This window comes from Schistocerca nitens, chromosome 2 (assembly GCF_023898315.1).
Source record: "Schistocerca nitens isolate TAMUIC-IGC-003100 chromosome 2, iqSchNite1.1, whole genome shotgun sequence".
In the NCBI taxonomy this organism is placed as follows: domain Eukaryota; kingdom Metazoa; phylum Arthropoda; class Insecta; order Orthoptera; family Acrididae; genus Schistocerca; species Schistocerca nitens.
In genome coordinates, this window is record NC_064615.1 from 260633493 (window position 1) to 260655749 (window position 22257).

Genomic DNA, 22257 nt, shown 5'->3' on the forward strand with positions numbered 1-22257 from the left:
CTAGGCGACTGATGACCTCAGAAGTTTTGTCACATAGTGCTCAGAGCCATTTGAACCATTTTGAGCCACCGAAGCGATGATGTTCAAAACAATTCTGATTGCATCATGTGTTTACAACTCTAGCAATGTGAGGGTACACCCATCGAGACACCTGGTCTGATGAATCTCATTCATTGCTATACCAGATCGATGGTCATGTCTGGATGTACTGTCATGCAGGTGAACGACTGCATGAAACATGGGCTGCAACAGACACACAGGCAGTACTACACCAAGTGGGTTATTCACTTAGGCTTCCATGTTACCTGTGGTAGTAATAGAAGGTTCCTCGATATTTGTGGGCCATGAGAACATTATTGTGGACCTCCTGCATTTCCTCTTGTTTGACGTCTTACCCAATACTGGTGGCATCTTCCAGTCAGATAACTGCCCGTGGTTCGAGGAGCATGCTAGTGAAATGTTAACTAAGTTCGCCTGAACCTGAGGTGGTGCACATCTGGTACACTGTGTGGTACCAACTCAGTGCCTACAAACATGACCAGTGTGTAGACGTCCGATGCCACAGGAATCTGGAAAGCTTTCACATTCTACATGTGGACCAACACTACTAAGGAGATGGTCATAATGTTTGGCTCATCAGCATAACAACGTTCGCTACTTTGGACTGGGGCAGGAATCTACGTAGTCTACAGCTCAACAGCTCACACTGCGACAGCTGGTAAGTGACGCGCAGTGTGTGGCTGGTGCCCGCAGAGCCGCGAGTTCGAGTGGTCGTCGGGCACGCAGGGCCTGGTGCTGGGCGCCTTCTTCTGGGGCTACGTGGTGACGCAGATCCCGGGCGGCTGGCTGGCGGCGCGTGTGGGCGGCGCGCGGCTGTACGGGGCGGGCATCGCCGCCACGGCCGCCCTCACGCTGCTGACGCCGCCGCTGGCGCGACTCTCCGTCTACCTGCTGCTCGCCCTGCGCATCATCGAGGGACTCCTGGAGGTGAGACCGCCGCATATTCAGTCGCTAAGCTGTTTACTAGCTCTAAATTAATGAGAATATTCTGCATTTGTTATTACTATTTTTGTCGCTGGGTCATCATTTTTGTTTACGGGTTATTCTTATAATGGAGATGGTCAGTCATACATTCTCGTTGTTTAGTAAAGTAAAGAACACTATGCACTCATTTAATTTACATTGCTATCCAATACAATTTCTCGTTCACTGTTATTCTCCTTCTCCTTCCTGCCCTTATGCCCCATATCTTCCTACAGTCGGGAGAGCGGTGTGCTGACCACGTGCCCCTCCATATTCGCATCGAGTGATGTCGTAAGCTGAAGGTGAAACGGCAACCGATCAGTACCGTTGAGCATTCGTGACCTGTTCAGGCGGATTCCGTTTTGTGGGGTCAGCGCGTTAAATCGGATTTGGCGCGACAGAATTTGTGCAGTCCAGCTCTCTGCTTCGAGAGTTATCTCATGTGCAAACGTGAGAACGTTTTCTAATTGTTTGCGGGACGTGGAACTGGGGCGGGAATTGCATACCTATTGGAATGTAGGAAACCTAAAAACCAAATCCAGGCTGGTTGGCACACCAGCCCTCATCGTTGATCCTCTGTGCGGATTCAATCGGGGACTGGCGCGCCTCCCTCTGTTCTGGAAGAGGATGCTTTAACGTGCTTGGCTATCCTTGCAAATTTCTCGATCAATATCAAGATTTTTTTTACAATATCGATGTTGTAACGTAATATTTACGTATGTACCACTGTTGTTGTTGTTGTTGTGGTCTTCAGTCCTGAGACTGGTTTGATACAGCTCTCCGTGCTACTCTATCCTGTGCAAGCTCCTTCATCTCCCAGTACCTACTGCAACCTACATCCTTCTGAATATGCTTAGTGTATTCATCACTTGGTCTCCCTCTATGATTTTTACCCTCCACGCTGCCCTAAATGCTAAATTTGTGATCCCTTGACGCCTCAGAACATGTCCTACAAACCGGTCCCTTCTTCTTGTCAAGTTGTGCCACAAACTTCTCTTCTCCCAAGTTCTATCCAATACCTCCTCATTAGTTATGTGATCTACCCATCTAATCTTCAGCATTCTTCTGTAGCACCACATTTCGAAAGCTTCTATTCTCTTCTTGTCTAAACTAATTATCGTCCATGTTTCACTTCCATACATGGCTACACTCCATACAAATACTTTCAGAAACGACTTCCTGACACTTAAATCTATACTCCATGTTAACAAATTTCTCTTCTTCAGAAACGCTTTCCTTGCCATTGCCAGTCTACATTTTATATCTTCTCTACTTCGACCATCATCGGTTATTTTGCTTCCCAAATAGCAAAACTCCTTTACTACTTTAAGTGTCTCATTTCCTAATCTAATGCCCTCAACATCACCCGACTTAATTCGACTACATTCCATTATCCTCGTTTTGCTTTTGTTGATGTTCATCTTATATCCTCCTTTCAAGACAATGTCCATTCCGTTCAACTGCTCTTCCAAGTCCTTTGCTCTCTCTGACAGAATTACAATGTCATCGGCGAACCTCAGTTTTTATTTCTTCTCCATGGATTTTAATACCTACTCCGAACTTTTCTTTTGTTTCCTTTACTGCTTGCTCAATATACAGATTGAATAACATCGGGGAGAGGCTACAACCCTGTCTCACTCCCTTCCCAACCACTGCTTCCTTTTCATGCCCCTTGACTCTTATAACTGCCACCTGGTTTCTGTACAAATTGTAAATAGCTTTTCGTTCCCTGTATTTTACCCCTGCCACCTTTAGAATTTGAAAGAGAGTATTCCAGTCAATATGTACCACTATTAAATGCATATAAGTAAAATTTATTTTCATTCGAATAATGTATTTTCAAAACTGTCCTACATATTTTGTTTATTGGAGTAACTAGAAACATTGACTGTTCTTATTATTATCTGATTATTACTATTATCACCGTTAACAATTAGTACTGAAATACTAAAACAGAAATTAAGTCGTAAGTGAAATATGCACGATGTGGCTTTGTTTATAATGTAATCGATGCTTACGATAATAATATCTTTGGATGTTTCTGACCCCTTATTGCAGGAAGAAGTTACTAACAAGGAGATATGTTTTTAGAAATAGTTGTGTATAAATCGTGATGAAGTGCTGTGTTGCACTATTTCGGTACTGGTTGTGATTATCAATGAAATCTATAATAAAACGTGGTTGAAAGAAAGGAAGAAGGAAATGATCTTTCACACTTCACTTAATGGTATATATAGAACTAAATTGGAATGTTAATCCATTTCGTAAGCCAGAATATACCACTAGACATATTGCACCAAAGTCTGTGAAATGAAACAATGGATGGATAACAAGCAGAAGATAAATAAAAAATAATTTCTTTCAAATTAATTTAAAAATCAATGAATATTCTTAATTTTGTCTCTTGTATTTACTTCATAGGGATATGTACAGTGATAACACAAGCAGTTAGTGAGGTTTGCTAAGTATTATTATGATTGTTTCTGTTATTTCTTCAGAGTACTAATGACAACAGATAGTTAGATGCCCCAGGATGAATATTTCATGCAGAGGGCCATAAATAAAAACGAAAATATGTTTGGCGACGACAAAAGTAATAACAGACGAACAATATTCTTACTAATTCATACCTTACTATAAAAATACTAGTGAAAAATTTAACGAAGAAATTATGTAAAATTGAAAAAGTGAAAGACAACCCCACACATGCACACCAACCCAAGCATCGTCCAACCAACCCCAACCCCCCTCCCCCCCTCCCACACACACACAAACACACACCCACCCACCCACACACACACACACACACAGTGCACCTAACAACCACTGTCCCTCGGTTCCGTCCCCAACACCCCACTCCACTCTCAGCCTCTATAGCTTTGATGATCACTCAGTCAACCCTACACCAGTGGTCAAGGCCACGTGTAGTGCGCAACAGGTATTTTTATGTGTAGTGAAACGTATTAAGTGCTACATATTGTCAGTTAGAAACCTGTACTGTGTGAATCTAGTGCTTAAAGAAGAATCAATGAGCACGTGAAGAGATTAGAAAAACAAAAAGAAAACTAAGAAAAAAATTAAAAATAATAAAAATAAATTGCAAATCCGTAATTGTAAATAATTACATAGCTTAAATATGCTGCCAGGAAATACTACACAACTCCTAAGAAGATGCATATCGTTAAATGATTTTCTTTATGTTATAGATCGCTGATGGTGCCTAATATGAATAGGTCAAATATACACTCCTGGAAATGGAAAAAAGAACACATTGACACCGGTGTGTCAGACCCACCATACTTGCTCCGGACACTGCGAGAGGGCTGTACAAGCAATGATCACACGCACGGCACAGCGGACACACCAGGAACCGCGGTGTTGGCCGTCGAATGGCGCTAGCTGCGCAGCATTTGTGCACCGCCGCCGTCAGTGTCAGCCAGTTTGCCGTGGCATACGGAGCTCCATCGCAGTCTTTAACACTGGTAGCATGCCGCGACATTGTGGACGTGAACCGTATGTGCAGTTGACGGACTTTGAGCGAGGGCGTATAGTGGGCATGCGGGAGGCCGGGTGGACGTACCGCCGAATTGCTCAACACGTGGGGCGTGAGGTCTCCACAGTACATCGATGTTGTCGCCAGTGGTCGGCGGAAGGTGCACGTGCCCGTCGACCTGGGACCGGACCGCAGCGACGCACGGATGTACGCCAAGACCGTAGGATCCTACGCAGTGCCGTAGGGGACCGCACCGCCACTTCCCAGAAAATTAGGGACACTGTTGCTCCTGGGGTATCGGCGAGGACCATTCGCAACCGTCTCCATGAAGCTGGGCTACGGTCCCGCACACCGTTAGGCCGTCTTCCGCTCACGCCCCAACATCGTGCAGCCCGCCTCCAGTGGTGTCGCGACAGGCGTGAATGGAGGGACGAATGGAGACGTGTCGTCTTCAGCCATGAGAGTCGCTTCTGCCTTGGTGCCAATGATGGTCGTATGCGTGTTTGGCGCCGTGCAGGTGAGCGCCACAATCGGGACTGCATACGACCGAGGCACACAGGGCCAACACCCGGCATCATGGTGTGGGGAGCGATCTCCTACACTGGCCGTACACCACTGGTGATCGTCGAGGGGACACTGAATAGTGCACGGTACATCCAAACCGTCATCGAACCCATCGTTCTACTATTCCTAGACCGGCAAGGGAACTTGCTGTTCCAACAGGACAATGCACGTCCGCATGTATCCCGTGCCACCCAACGTGCTCTAGAAGGTGTAAGTCAACTACCCTGGCCAGCAAGATCTCCGGATCTGTCCCCCATTGAGCATGTTTGGGACTGGATGAAGCGTCGTCTCACGCGGTCTGCACGTCCAGCACGAACGCTGGTCCAACTGAGGCACCAGGTGGAAATGGCATGGTAAGCCGTTCCACAGGACTACATCCAGCATCTGTACGATCGTCTCCATGGGAGAGTAGCAGCCTGCATTGCTGCGAAAGGTGGATATACACTGTACTAGTGCCGACATTGTGCATGCTCTGTTGCCTGTGTCTATGTGCCTGTGGTTCTGTCAGTGTGATCATGTGATGTATCTGACCCCAGGAATGTGTCAATAAAGTTTCCCCTTCCTGGGACAATGAATTCACGGTGTTCTTATTTCAATTTCCAGGAGTGTATTTCGTTAAAGACAAAATAAACACTTAGTTGCAATAGCAATAACTGGACTGACAAATTAAGACGCCGATGACGTTGGAGGAATGCTTCCTGTTACTTGTGAACCAACATTTCGTTTCTTCTGCCAGTTCACACGCTTTTTAAAACCTTCACCTTGTGTCCACGAATTTTCACTAAAGAAACACAAACACACTGCAGGAAAATTCTCAACACAATAAATTTCTTGAAACACACTATTTATTAACACTCACATTCCTCTGCCATCTGTTTTTCCAAATTTTACAAAAAAACTTTGAAAAACACCAAAAAACTTGAATAGGCAAAAATTTGCAAGTAATACAATTAGAATCACGTAAATACATCCATGAACTAACTTTGCAAGCACTCCACATTTGTATGGTCATAGACAACTCATTAATTGGGTGGTACTAACACAACTCATTACACATATATACATATACATTTGCTAACCAAAACTCGTTTTACTCACGTGATTCAGAATCCTCTGATTTTTAAACACAGCAAGTAGACAAAACATTAAATTAGATAACGCTCAAATCACACATCTAGACACAAGACATCAGTCACTTAATGATTCAGTTGCACAATATCCATATCATTAGTCACCATACGTCTTTAATTCAAAGCCATTAGCTGAAAGAAAAACAATAGAAAAATTGAGGAAAAGAGAGCACATTAGCTGAAAAAAAAACAGTAGAAAAACTAATAAAAAGAGAGCACATACCTTGGAATACGCCCTTTTCTAGAACTTGTACTCATATACCGAAATACTTTCATTTGAGGCATTGCTGTCACGCCATTTTCCTTCCATCGCTGGTCTCTCACGCCCACGAGGTAGCCTACATGGTCTTGGTGACAAATTGCAGTTGTTGGCATGACAAGTTCTGGAAGTCGTCAGCCTCCTGACTGAACAGCGCTAATGGGTGGTCATAGTAGCAGGACGTATGAGTAGCTATTCCATTGACCACAGAAGGCCATAATTTATGTGGCTATGAAATAGTGCCTAATACACTGTTATAAGGTATGTGTCAGTTAATACACGTTTTTAGTCTCCTCAGAAGGTATATTACACGATAGAGCTTGGGGCACACATTCACTGCGTGCTCATTCGTTGATAGTTTTCTGTCAATCATGAATCCCGGCAGTTTGACAACCTCCACATCAGGGGCAGTGGCAAGGGAGGGGGGCTATGGGGGCTACAGTGCCCCATCCATCCCCGCACATGACCCCCCCCACCCCCACCCCACAAAGGACTATCATATTACACTGGATAAAATAACTTCAGAAATCAGCGAATATATTACTTCAACAGATTCAATTATTTTTTTATAATTATGTGGCAATATAGGTTGCAATGTATTTCAAACACATTTTAACAAAATAATAAGAGCGGCAAATAGCTTACCATCTAAATCAATAAATATCATTTAACTGAAAATGGGTGCCTAGTTATTTATTAATATACACTGAATGTATATTAATGTACGAGTACCACTTACAATAATCAAGAAGCTAAATACGCCGGGTATGCCTACCAACATTTAAATTGATGAGCCCAGACAAAAACTTCGAAATCGCCGGACATCTGCTTCAAATCGTATTATTTTCCCGGGTACACACATTCTGTAGACACGTTTCTACCCTTAACTCCAAAACAGTTACCAAAAACTACTTTAAGCAACACCAAATTTTACCAATTTGTCGGTGGGGGACCCCAACTCTCATTTTGTTAAGCGATATTCCATTCCCCCAAACCCCTCCCCACGCCACCATTATCCCCCCCCCCCTCCCTTCACCGACTTCTAGAATCACCCCTGCTCCGCATTATCATGGTATCCAACGTTGCTAAGGCTGCATATCAGATCAGATGACGTGTTTTTTCTTCATTAATTTTCATTTGATTGTCGATGAGCCATTCTTTCAAGTTACCAGGGAGCATGTTTGTTGCTTGCAGAGCTTGTGTTTCCTTCCGCAAAAAGAGCGTTGTCATCAACAGACCGTAACATTTGGTTGTTACAACCCGGACTGTTGTCGTATATAAGGAACAGGAGATGTTCTATGGGGTACCCCAGGGGTACGCCGTGCTCTAGATTTTGTCCCTGGGAGAGTGTGCCATGAGCTGATACTATCTGCTTTCGGTTTTCAAGATTGGGTTGAAGAGTAGCCAGTACAACACCTCCAAACCATAGTGCTTTAATTTACTAAGCAATATTTCGTGCGAGATGCAATCAAATGCCTTGCTGAGGTCACAGAGTGTCAGTGTCACACTTTATCTGTCTGAAAACCCTTGCCTTATCTTCCTAATGAAGTCCATTTTGCCGTAACTGTCGACTATCCCTCATGAAAACCGTGCTGTTTGCCCTGAAAGAGTTTATCGTCTTCGAAGTAATTTTGTAGCTGGATATAATGAATTTCTTGTTCTGTCCTTCAAAAAAGAGTAATACCTTGTTGTTATGATCGGAGCTAGGTCTTTTGATTTTATGCACGCTGAAATCGGTTTCGGTGTTAACCTTACTGTGGTAAGTGTTGATGCCAAAGGGAAGGATGTGCTCTATCCGGCAGTGTTCCGTTTGTACAAATACAGTGTGATGAGTCTGAAAATTAGCTCTGAGACAGAATAATCTGAATAATTCTGATTTTTTTTCCTGTTACACCCGTGCCAGGGAGTGACGCACCCGGCCATCAACCACGTGTGGTCTCGCTGGGCCCCTCCACACGAGAGGAGCCGGCTGGCCACGTTCGCGCTCTCCGGCAGCTACTTCGGCACGTTCGTGTCGCTGCCCGTGTCCGGCGTCATAGCGTCCAACCTCGGCTGGGAAGCCGTCTTCTACATCTGTGGTAAGGCAACGCAAGCAGATGAACCTCTATGTAGTACTTAATCACCCAGCTACGTGTCACTGACAGGCAAATTTCATTCATCTCACAACCACACTGGAGAAAATGTTAGCCACTCCCTTAAAAGAGCACGGTAGTCACTCTGAACAACAGCATACGGCGTAGATTTGTTACCAGGCAATCACGTGACCCTCCGTCGCTAACGTGAACCGTGTCAGTGAAGTGGTAATTATGTATGAGTCAGTTTTAATTATTATTTATTTATTCATTCAGCCATAGACAAGTTTCCTTTTATGGTTGTCGTCATTAAGGGAGCTCCTATGATATAAATAAGAAATTCATTATATACGTAGGTTGGAACTTAAATAGTGGCAACACTGCTGTGGAGATACTATGCAATGGAATCTACTATTGTCGCTGATATCACACGTTGTTGACATACCTGCCTTACCTCCGAGCAAATGGACTCGCCCGTCCCACGTCACCGGGGTACGCACAATCAGGGGAAACACAGTCACTTATGAGCGAGTGGTCTAACGTTATGGCGTCACTATGTTTTCGAAACAGGAGCAACGGATTTGGATCAAGATTGAATGTGGTAGAGGTCGTACAGCACGACAGTGTCATCAAGGCTTTCAAGAGGCGTGTGGGGAATCGGCATTGCCGTGCGGAACAGTGGCACGTTGGGTAAAAGCCTTCAACGAAGGCCGGCAAACAGTGGCAGACATGCATCGGGCAGGTCGTCCTAGCGCCTCTGAAGAAGAAGTGCATGCTGTTGCCGCGTTAGTGGACAGTGATCGACGCCATACGATTCGTGAGCTCGCCCACGAAATCGGATTAGCGCATACGACTGTGCTTCGCATCCTGAAGGAACACGTGGGCATGCGAAAAATTGCATCACCATGGGTTCCTCACGATTTGATGGAAATGCAGAAATGGATGCGTTACGGCGCTGCTCAGACGCACTTGGAGTGCTATGAGCGCGAAGGAGAGTATTTCTTATGCCGTATCGTAGCATGGGCCACATCGTTCGAGCCAAAACTGAAACGCCAGTCCAACGAATGGTGTTATTATGGGTCGCCGCGAAAGTCGAAAGTGCGTCAGAGGTGGTGAAAGTTATGGTGATTCTCGTGTACGACTGTGATGGTGTTATCCTAACGCATTACGTTCCTCAACAGCAGACCGTCACTGCACGGTATTACTGTTCGTTTTTGGAGCATCACCTGCGACCAGCTTTGTGGAAGAAGCGGCCACACTTTCTGCGCAACCCACCCATCATTTTGCACGACAGTGCGCTGGCGCATACAGCGCAAGCTGTGGCCGCTCTGTTCGGTCGATGGGACTGGGAAGTACTGTACCATCCACCATACTCCCCGGACTTAAGTCCTTGTGACTTTGATTTGGTTCCGAAGATGAAGGAACCGCTTCGTGGCATTCACTTCAGACCTGTTCCAGAGATTCGACAGGCAGTAGACCGCTCCATTCGCACCATCAACAGAACAGGCTCTGCTAACGGTATGCTACGCCTTCCACATCGCTGGCAAAGGGTGCTGGTGACTACTTTGATGAACAGTAACAGGTGCAAGCATTTAACTCTTTTGTATCGGCTGTGAATAAATAGTTGCCACTATTTAAGTTCCAGTCCTCGTATATAAAACTCCGTCCGAACAGCCTTTGAAGGCCCAACGGTACCGACCGACCGTCATCACATCTTCAGCCCACAGGCGTCACCGGATGGGGATATCGAGGAGCATGTGGTCAGCACACCGCTCTCCCGGCCGTTGTCAGTTTTTGTGACCGGAGCCGCTACTTCCCCGTCAAGTAGCTCCTCAATTGGCGTTACAGGGACTGCGTGCAGCCCGTTTGCCAACAGCGCTCGGCAGACCAGACGGTCACCCATCCAAGTGCTAATCAAGCCCGATAACGCTTAACTTCGGAGATCTGACGGGAACCAGTGTTACCGCTACGGCAAGGCCGTTAACTTACATAAGGTAGAAAAAGCCCGTTTCAAACAAAAGAAATAAATCCCCTGATAGTACTCCTTGGTTTTGAATTAACTGGAGTAAATCACAAACTACAGTTTGCATGGAATGAGTGCTGAGAGATGCATCGGCGTGGAGACGTGACAGAAAGGCAGGAAGGAGCTACCGTGTCTGGACGTGCCCAAGAGCACACTGCCAATGAAGTTCTCAGATTTTTGCTTCACCAACGCAGCTTGTTCAACGTATCTATAAGGAATGGTGTACCACTCACTTACAGCTTTGTAACACGGCGTAAGAACAGCGATCGTGAAAATATCCTGACCGACAGGGATCGGACACAGGCTTTGTTAATAGGGACGGGAAAAACCGACTGGTTAAAATCGATACTGGTATTTTAGTTCCGAATAACTGGTGTTTTGATATCTTTCTGTTCGCGGTTATAGCAGATATTTTTTTCTATTTTTTACTGCTATCAGAGTAAAGAAAACGAAATATCAATTAGCAATAGCAGCAGTGCTAAAATTTTTCGTTCTTAAATAAACGTTTTTTAAAAAAGGAGTAATTTTTATTCGTAAAATTTGCATTCGTTTGAATAATTGCGTCTTTATAGAAAATGGAGAAAAACGATCAGTGCTGTTTTAATAAATATGCCGACAGAAACGAGCAATAAACAAATGGGATAAGAACTGGCACAGCATTGCTGAAACAATACTGCCCCTGTATCCGTGTCTCATGGCTCAAGGTACGCGGGTACGTACAGTATACAAGACTTGTGCTCCACGTGGCCTGTGTACGGTATTTCCTCGTTGCCTCCTCAAACATCCGTTGTATTGCAGAATGGCAGCAACCCTAGCCTGGAAATATTTTTACGAAGTGACGTAGCAATGTAGTAAAGTACTTCATTTCCTTTAAAAGATTAAACATTTGTCTGTAATTTCTATGAATTAATAAAAGAGGAAAGAAATTATCGTAACTGATCTGCTGCCTGTGCCCACTTAATATGCCTTCATCTGCTTGTAGCCCTTGAAAACAGAGAAATTAACAGGAAAAACCGTGTTTTCAACCTGTTTTCACCCTTTACCACTGACTACTCGTAATGTCCAATTCTGGTACGATCCCGGATTACAACATGATATTTTAGAATGGTTTCAATAAATTAGAAATCATTTTGAGAACACTAGTGACTTTTTATAGTATTCAACCACTTATCACTTCTCGAGAAAAGCAGCGAACGGTAGACGGACTAAGTTTTCTTTGATTTAATATTTTGTTTCTATGTATCTTGAAACTGAGATAGCCAGTATTTTCCAATCGTTGTTCGATTTATAAGTTTATTGCAGGAAATGATAGGAATAAAAAGCTGAAAGTCTGTTATTTCAGAAACCGGCTATTTTGAGCGGTTTCAACAGTCAGGTTAAACAGGGGCGGAAAAAAAAACTATGTAACAGAAAAGCAGTTCATTCGGCGATAATCGCCATCCCTGCTTGTTCAACCGTCGTCACACGAGCCGTGGTATTCAACGTGTAACGCTCTGGCTTCATCTCCACCGTCCTACCAAACACTCAGAACGATCTGGCTTGTCCATACGGTACGGATGCCTGAACAACATATAAGCGATCGCGTCGCGATTATGCGGCAGTTATCGGGTGTATCTGGCTCGCAGTTGGCACAGTTTGTTTATGAAATGGACGTGGATAAAATTTCCACCTTAGCTCCATTAAGACGCACTTATCCTCCCTTGTCCATATGCTAGTCGTATTGTCTGCCTGTAACGTATATAAATAAAAACTTCAGTATCCACGAACATATTATACGGCAAAAAGGTAGATAAATAAAAACTTCAGTATCCACGAACATATTATGAGGCAAAAAGGTAGATGCCATACCCAGTCAGTAAGGACATCAGCTTATAACAGTTCCATTACAAACAGTACGATCCTCTTGCCACCCCCAAGCTTACTGTCCATGACCATCCCATCAAACCCCCCAGCCACCCCAACAATTCCCTCTGTCCACCCCCTACGGCTGAAGACATCATCCACATCCTCACCATAGTCCTCCAAAACATTCACCCTTTTCAATGCCCACACACCCTCAAACAGATCTCCCTCGCTGCCTGCTCTGTCTTTTACCTGAACACCTTCTCCACTTACTCCCATGACCAAGCCCACTTCACCTTCACCCAACCCTTGACTCCCTGGTTTAAGCCACTCCCTCCCCTCTCTTCACACCCCCTCTCTTCCCATCATGGTGCGGCATGAGTGTCGCATACTATTCCAGAACATCCACTCCTTCTGCACCAACAAATAGCTCCTAATGAACACACTCTCCCACCACTGGGTCGACACCTTCCTCCTGAACGAAACCTTTCTCCAGCCCCACCATACTCTCCGCACATCTCCCTATGTCCTCCACAGCACTGATGCTCCTGGTCCTCAAGTGCAGGGAGGAGTTGCCATCGGCCACCTTAAGCATATCGCTGTCTGGCCACAACCCCTCCTCAATGACCCCACCGAACGCCTTATCCTCAGTGTCTTCTTCCCCTCCCTCACCATTACCTGCGCACCATCTATGTCCATTTCACTGCTCCTCCTCCGTATGACTTCATCTCCCACATTGTCCACACATTCTCCACCTACGTGATTGCCGCTGACGTCAACATCCATAGCCACTCTCCTGCCGCACTTCGGTGGTGACATCAGTTCCTCCCCATGATCCAAGGCTACCTTGTCCCCTTCCCCAGCATACCCATCCCGAATGCGATACCACCCCCAATGTTGTCATTGCGTCTGCCAACCTCCTTGGGAGTATCGCCGTCGACAACCTTGACCCCACAGGTAGTGACCACCTCCCTGTCCACCCCCTTCTGGCTCCTCGCCCTGCACCCCCTCCCAAGGTAGTCCATGACTACCATCGCGCCAACTGGGATGCCTACTGGGAATCCATCGCCACCCAGGTCAAAAGCCACCCTCTTACCTATCAATATCCTGACGACATCTTCCATGCCTCATCCTTCCTTCACAAGGCCATACTGAGGCTGTGGAGGCCAATGTTCCTACTGAAACCATCCATCCCACTGTCCCACTCACCCTCCATGGACTGTTATCCTCCTCCGCGAATCTCGCAGACTCTATCGCTCCTTCCTGTGCACTCGTGACAGGGACACACTCCAACGCCACCGGCAAATACAGCGACATGTGTGGAACCTTATTACAGCAAAGAAATGCTGGGACTGGCGCCAGACCTGTACACAACTCAACACCACCCTCCCTGTCAATTCCTCCAAGTACTGGTCCACCTTCCATCGCCTTACTGGTTCCCATTCTGCACCCCATTACCCCCTTCTCCATAACGACTACCCCTTCATGACAACCTCGATAAGGCCAACCACTTCGCTTCCCACCTTTCTCTGTCCCTGATGATCCCCACTTTGATTATTCTCTTTTCCCCACCATCATGGAATGTGCTGATACCTCAGTCACTCCACTTGCTCCTCGTCTCCAGTACCTGGGGCATTTGCCCCCCTCTGACATCAACACTGCGATCAGTGCACAAGGCATTAAATTTATCGTCTGGTCAAAATGCAACATGGCCCCTGGTCACGACTGTGTCACCTATCGCCACCTTAGAGAAAGCCTCTTCTCCTTCCTGACTGTCGTTGCCAATCTCTACAAGGGCAGCTTCTCTACCAGCTTCTGCCCCGACCTGTGGAAGACTTCCCACGTCCTCTTATTCCTCAAACCCAACAAACCCCCTTCCATCGACTCTTCCTATCGTCCCATCTGCCTCACCTCCATCTTCAGTAAGGTCTTCGAATCCATCCTCTCCTGTCGTATCCATCAGCACCTTAATCAACACCACCTCCTCCCGCTTACCCAGTGTGGCTTCTGACCCTCCTTCCCCACCAAAGACCAACTCCTTAACCTTGTCCACCTTCTCTCCCAACAGCTTAATTCCCGTCACTCCACCATTTTTGTTTCCCTTGACCTCCAAAATGCCTATGACTGCATATGGCATCCTGGTCTCCTCTTTAAACTCAAAACCTACGCCCTGCCTATCAGTTTTTTCCATCTTCTCGCTTCCTTCCTCTAAGGCCGTCCTTCCTATGTCACCCTCCACAACACTAACTCCTGTATCTTTTATCCCACTGCTGGCGTCCCACGTGGCTCCATCCTGTCCCCTCTCCTCTATCTCCTGTACTCTGCCGATATGCCCAAGCCACCCCCACCTGTCCACGTCCTCCAATATGCTGATGACACCGCCTTCCTGGCTCTCTATCCTACCGGTCAATAGTCCCAACACACCCTCCAAACCCACCTTGACCAGTTCACCACTTGCTGTAACCAGTGGTTCCTTCGTATCAACCCCTCCAAAACCAGGCAATCGTCATAGGCTGCACCACCCACTCCTTCCGTCTCTGCGATTTGTACCTCACCATTTATGGTCATCTCATTGCCCCCCCCCCCCCCCCCCCACCTCCCACTTTTACAAGGCCCTTGAAATCCTTGAACGCCACACGCTCCACCTTGCCTTCCATATTTGCCTTCCTTCTCCCACACGACTCCTGTGTGACGTCACCCCCTTCCTCCACCTACATCTACATCTACATCTACATCTATACTCCGCGAGCCACCTTACGGTGTGTGGCGGAGGGTACTTATTGTACCACTATCTGATCCCCCCTTCCCTGTTCCATTCACGAATTGTCCGTGGGAAGAACGACTGCTTGTAAGTCTCCGTATTTGCTCTAATTTCTCGGATCTTTTCGTTGTGATCATTACGCGAGATATATGTGGGCGGTAGTAATATGTTGCCCATCTCTTCCCGGAATGTGCTCTCTCGTAATTTCGATAATAAACCTCTCCGTATTGCGTAACGCCTTTCTTGAAGTGTCCGCCACTGGAGCTTGTTCAGCATCTCCGTAACGCTCTCACGCTGACTAAATGTCCCCATGACGAATCGCGCTGCTTTTCGCTGGATCATGTCTATCTCTTCTATTAATCCAACCTGGTAAGGGTCCCATACTGATGAGCAATACTCAAGAATCGGACGAACAAGCGTTTTGTAAGCTACTTCTTTCGTCGATGAGTCACATTTTCTTAGAATTCTTCCTATGAATCTCAACCTGGCGCCTGCTTTTCCCACTATTTGTTTTATGTGATCATTCCACTTCAGATCGCTCCGGATAGTAACTCCTAAGTATTTTACGGTCGTTACCGCTTCCAATGATTTACCACCTATGGCATAATCGTACTGGAATGGATTTCTGCCCCTATGTATGCGCATTATATTACATTTATCTACGTTTAGGGAAAGCTGCCAGCTGTCGCACCATTCATTAATCCTCTGCAGGTCTTCCTGGAGTACGTACGAGTCTTCTGATGTTGCTACCTTCTTGTAGACAACCGTGTCATCTGCAAATAGCCTCACGGAGCTACCGATGTTGTCAACTAAGTCATTTATGTATATTGTAAACAATAAAGGTCCTATCACGCTTCCTTGAGGTACTCCCGAAATTACCTCTACATCTGCAGATTTTGAACCGTTAAGAATGACATGTTGTGTTCTTTCTTCTAGGAAATCCTGAATCCAATCACAAACCTGGTCCGATATTCCGTAAGCTCGTATTTTTTTCACTAAACGTAAGTGCGGAACCGTATCAAATGCCTTCCTGAAGTCCAGGAATACGGCATCAATCTGCTCGCCAGTGTCTACGGCACTGTGAATTTCTTGGACAAATAGGGCGAGCTGAGTTTCACATGATCTCTGTTTGCGGAATCCATGTTGGTTATGATGAAGGAGATTTGTATTATCTAAGAACGTCATAATACGAGAACATAAAACATGTTCCATTATTCTACAACAGATTGACGTAAGCGAAATAGGCCTATAATTATTCGCATCTGATTTATGACCCTTCTTGAAAATGGGAACGACCTGCGCTTTCTTCCAGTCGCTAGGTACTTTACGTTCTTCCAGAGATCTACGATAAATTGCTGATAGAAAGGGGGCAAGTTCTTTAGCATAATCACTGTAGAATCTTACGGGTATCTCGTCTGGTCCGGATGCTTTTCCGCTACTAAGTGATAGCAGTTGTTTTTCATTTCCGATATCGTTTATTTCAATATTTTCCGTTTTGGCGTCCGTGCGACGGCTGAAGTCAGGGACCGTGTTACGATTTTCCGCAGTGAAACAGTTTCGGAACACTGAATTCAGTATTTCTGCCTTTCTTCGGTCGTCCTCTGTTTCGGTGCCATCGTGGTCAACGAGTGACTGAATAGGGGATTTAGATCCGCTTACCGATTTTACATATGACCAAAACTTTTTAGGGTTCTTGTTTAGATTGTTTGCCAATGTTTTATGTTCGAATTCGTTGAATGCTTCTCTCATTGCTCTCTTTACGCTCTTTTTCGCTTCGTTCAGCTTTTCCTTATCAGCTATGATTCGACTACTCTTAAACCTATGATGAAGCTTTCTTTGTTTCCGTAGTACCTTTCGTACATTATTGTTATACCACGGTGGATCTTTCCCCTCGCTTTGGACCTTAGTCGGTACGAACTTATCTAAGGCGTACTGGACGATGTTTCTGAATTTTTTCCATTTTTGTTCCACATCCTCTTCCTCAGAAATGAACGTTTGATGGTGGTCACTCAGATATTCTGCGATTTGTGCCCTATCACTCTTGTTAAGCAAATATATTTTCCTTCCTTTCTTGGCATTTCTTATTACACTTGTAGTCATTGATGCAACCACTGACTTATGATCACTGATACCCTCTTCTACATTCACGGAGTCGAAAAGTTCCGGTCTATTTGTTGCTATGAGGTCTCAAACGTTAGCTTCACGAGTTGGTTCTCTAAGTATCTGCTCGAAGTAATTCTCGGACAAGGCATTCAGGATAATGTCACAAGAGTCTCTGTCCCTGGCTCCAGTTCTGATTGTGTGACTATCCCATTCTATACCTGGTAGATTGAAGTCTCCCCCTATTACAATAGTATGATCACGAAACTTCTTCACGACGTTCTGCAGGTTCTCTCTGAGGCGCTCAACTACTACGGTTGCTGATGCAGGTGGTCTATAGAAGCATCCGACTATCATATCTGACCCACCTTTGATACTTAACTTAACCCAGATTATTTCACATTCGCATTCGCTAATAACTTCACTGGATATTATTGAATTCTTTACTGCTATAAATACTCCTCCACCATTGGCGTTTATCCTATCCTTGCGGTATATATTCCATTCTGTGTCTAGGATTTCGTTACTGTTCACTTCCGGTTTTAACCAACTTTCCGTTCCTAATACTATATGCGCACTATTTCCTTCAATAAGCGATACTAATTCAGGAACCTTGCCCTGGATACTCCTGCAGTTTACCTCCTCCTTTTCCTCCAACATCTCCTCATCCCTTTCACTGTCCACAGGCTTGATCCCCCCCCACCCCATGGTTTCCTCCTTCCTCTCCAACTCCCACCCATTGCTGCACTTCTATCGCTGAATCCCTCCCACTCTCCACCCCCATACCCTCTATCTCCTTCATCAGGGCAATTTCCAGCACCTCCCCCTCCAGGATGTTGAACTTCGTGGTGACATCTACTCTTCCTTCCAACTGTAACCTGGCCTTATTCCCCCCCCCCTCCCCAGGCCTCCTTTTTCCTCTCCCCTCCTTCTCCCAAAGCAGATTTTCCTCCTTCCCACCCTGAGTCCCTGCACCCTCTCCTCGGCTGTTTTCCTCTCCCGTCCCTTCCCTCCCCAGCCCTTGTTCGGCACGCCTCCCACCTCAACCCCCTTTCTCTCCCCCCCTTCTCACCTCCTTTTCTCTTCTCCCTTGTCCCCCCCCCCCTACCGGCAGATCCTCCCTGGTTTTTTCATTCTGAAGTGTGCTGCTTTAGTGTTGTGTTTGGTGCTGTTCTCCCGTGCGTCGAGAGCTGTGATTTTAATTGTGTGCTGGACTTGTACATAGTGTTCCTGTCAGTGACTGTTATGTGCTTCACTCTCTGTCGATACATTTATGCTCTGGTCATACTCTGCCTTGTGTTCTTTAATTGTCCCAGAGTGTGTTTTTTTCCGTGTGTGTGCTACTTTTACGGTTTTTATCTCCATTTTACAGTCCCTCCCCCCTTTCTTGTCTGTTCTCTTCCGTACTGTCCCCCTATTTATATTTACATTCGCCATATTTTATCCTTTCTGCAACTTTAACTGTCTTCTATTGTATAATTATTGTCTTTCGGCTGAAGAGCAGCGCCTATGCTGCTGCCAGTCTGCCCCCGGATGGGGCGCTGAAACACAATAAAGGAAAAAAAAACAAAAAAATGTACGATACAGATTTATAGCAATATTCCACCTAAGATAAAAAGAATTTCATCATTTCTGATGTTACTGTCTCAGCGTGGGTCACGTCGCAATCACTCTATAGGTATATTAGTGCTCAGGAACTCAGAGGCTCTTCTAGCCGAACTTATCTTACGTAGCTCGTAGACAAAGTAAGTTCCACTACCTTGTTCATAGAGACCGCACCTAAACATACCTCTATATATCTGAAGACCAGTAAAATTATTATTTAAACAGGTTCACTCCCCTCTAGCGGTCGACTTGCGGGCACTGGATAGTATAAATGCTTAAGAAAAAATATCTTTTGGCGTCATTACGTGAGCTGAAATCAAATATCTATTCTTTTATCCGTTACTACGCGAACCAAGGATGACTGTTAACACCACGATCCATAAGCACAGTAATCTCTGGTAAGCGTATTAAAATTTTAAAATGCAGGAAATTATTAATTATGTAATTTGTGTTCAGTTTAGACGTCTCTTGAATAATAAAACTGACAATGTTTCACTGATGTACCATATCAGATGCCATGCTTTGAAAATCATTCCTAGATTCACAGTTTATATCACTTATCGTTACATGCATTTTCATTCAGTGAAAATCACCACAATTCTTGATCTTCACACACATCTGACTGTAAGGAAATTGGAATCATCAGATTCCAAAATAATTAATTCTTTAACACTTTTGTTTTTAGAAGACACAAAACGTTTCATTTCATAACACCATACACAGATGATTGATACGTAAGCATTTCAATATACATCTGCCATCAAGCGTGACTCTTTCAGAACAGCTAATATCGATCTCCGACATAGAACTGAAGTTACAGCATTACATTTTAGTTTGTGAAACATACGCTTAACCGACAAAGAAACTGGTATTGGCATGCGTATTCAAATACAGGGATATGTAAACAGGCAGAATAAGGCGCTACGGTCGGAAAGGCCTACATAAGACAACAAGTGCCTGGTGCAGTTGTTAGATCGGTTACTGCTGCTACAATGGCAGGCTATAAAGATTTAAGTGAGTTTGAACGTGATGTTACAGTCGGCGCACAAGCGACGGGACACAGTATGTACGAGGCAGCGATTAAGTGGGGATTTTCCCGTATGACGATTTCACGACTGAAGAGAATCGTTCAACGTGTCAGAAGTGCAAACCTTCCACAAATTGCTGTAGATTTCAATGTCGGGCCATCAACAAGTGTCAGCATGCGAACCATTCAACGAAACATCATCGATATGGGCCCACTCGTGTACCCTTGATGACTGCACGACACAAAGCCTTACACCTCGTCTGGCCCCGTCAACACCGACATTGGACTGTTGATAACTGGAAACATGTTGCCTGGTCCGATGAGTCTCGTTTCAGATTTATCGAGCGGATGGACATATGCGGGTATGCAGAAAACCTCATGAATCCATGGTCCCTGGATGTCAACAGGGGACTATTCAAGCTGATGGACACTCTGTAATGGTGTGGGGCGTGCGCAATTGGAGTGATATGGGACTCCTGACACATATACATAGATAGGACTCTGACAGGTGACCCGTGTGTAAGTGTCCTGTCTGATCACCTGCATCCATTCATGTCCATCGTGCATTCCGAAGGACTTGGGCAATTCCAGCAGGACAGTGTGACACTCCACACGTTCAGAATCGCCACAGAGTGTCACCAGGAACACTCTTCCGAGCTTAAACACTTCCGCTGGCCACCAAACTCGTGAGACATGAACATTATTGAGCATATCTGGGATGCCTTGCAACGTGCTGTTCAGAAGAGATCTCCACCCACTCGTACTCTTACGGATTTATGGTGTCAGTTCCCTCCAGCACTACTTTAGACATTAATCGAGTCCATGCCAAGTCTTGTTGCGGAACTTCTGCGAGGTCTTGAGTGCCCTACACGATATTAGGCAGTTGTACCGGTTTCTTTGACTCTTCAGTGTAATTTAAGAGCTAAAAACATAGGCCACAGCATCTGAGGGAAGCTTCCGGCACCTTCTTCCCGCGCGCGGCCTATGGTTCCATGACGTCTGCGTCCGACGACTTCAACATTACGGCCCAGGAGGAAGATTCCTTCCGCTGTCACTTAGCGGATGCACCGCTCATGAAACGTGAGAAGCGACAAACACACACATTTGTATGTTTTAAAACAGAAATTTACATAATTTATACAAACATTGTCTGTGTTATACTACACTTAACATGGACACGTTCATATGTCGTTGCTGCAAGAATTTATACCGTAAAAAGCCTTGTATGATAACACATTCTCACTTTTCAGTGTAACCCTGAGATCATTCTTCCTTGATCGCTGGTCCTATTCAGCAGCAGCATCTTCAGAAAATGTGAAATACGAGACTTTAAACAAGAAATAGCAAAATATCTTACTGCGAGTAGTGTAAGCTCTCTTGTAGAACGAATCACAAACACATTCCTGAGAAAGAGTGCATTTATGTTCATATAACATAAAATATTATAGAGTACACTTCCATTAATTTAGTAAGAGAGTCTCAGAACCTATTAGAAAACGGTAATACTTCATGAATCCATGGACCCTGCATGTCAGCAGGGAACTATTCAAGCTGGTGGAAGCTCCGTATGGTGTGGGGCGTGTGCAGTTGGAGTGATACGAGGCCCCTAATATGAGAAAATAAATGAACGTAGTCAGACGCGAACCTGCAACGCATTACTCTTCACTTTCGAACGCCGCATCTCTATGTTTTCCGTTCGAAGTATCTGTTTTTTCGTAATTCTTCGCCACAACGTCTATGCGCATGTCACAAGACACCCCTCAAACACCATCAATGCAAACTTCACTTAGCTTTCCTTTTTTTTTTTTTTTTAATTCCAGAGGGTGATCATCCCTCTGACCGAACATTACGACCAACCATGCCAGCCATTTGTTGCGCTACACTAAGCTTCTGTAACGTGCGAACTTGTCTTGTATATTACTATCTTCTGAAGGTTTTAATCGCTGTCGACACATGCGGAAAAAGGGCAACAGGCCAAGGTAGGCAAAGCGCACCCCAAGGGTGTCGGAAGGGGTCGACTAAGCCTGAGGCGCTACAGCAACCTGCCAGCTGAATTTGCGTCGAAGTTTCTGACAGGCACATTTTTAACTTGCTCAAGGACGGTGCGTAGGTGGCACTGAGGGTATTGCCGAACAAGGGATTCTTCTAGGGATCTTTTCCCGTTTTACGTTGAAGCACCAAAGAATCTGGTATAGACAAGCGTATTCAAATACAGAGATATGTAAATAGGCAGAATACGGCTCTGCAGTCGGCAAGGCCTATATAAGCCAAATGTCTGGCGTAGTTGTTAGATGGGTTACTACTGCTACAATGGAAGGCTGTCAAAATTTAAGTGAGTTTGAACGTGGTGTTATAGTC

At 45.3% G+C, this 22257-nt stretch overlaps 1 protein-coding gene and 1 pseudogene across 2 annotated transcripts in view; one reads left to right on the plus strand and one right to left on the minus strand.

The window, feature by feature from the left end:
• The window catches only part of LOC126234347 (vesicular glutamate transporter 2.1-like), a 165970-nt gene that overhangs the window by 101409 nt on the left and 42304 nt on the right, over positions 1-22257 (plus strand). For both annotated transcript variants that reach the window (XM_049943032.1, XM_049943033.1), the window contains 2 exons: positions 754-987; positions 8373-8547. In XM_049943032.1, coding sequence (XP_049798989.1) covers positions 754-987; positions 8373-8547 — 409 coding nt within the window. The remainder of the gene's footprint in view (positions 1-753; positions 988-8372; positions 8548-22257) is intronic.
• On the minus strand, positions 10409-10526 carry LOC126238713 (5S ribosomal RNA; annotated as a pseudogene).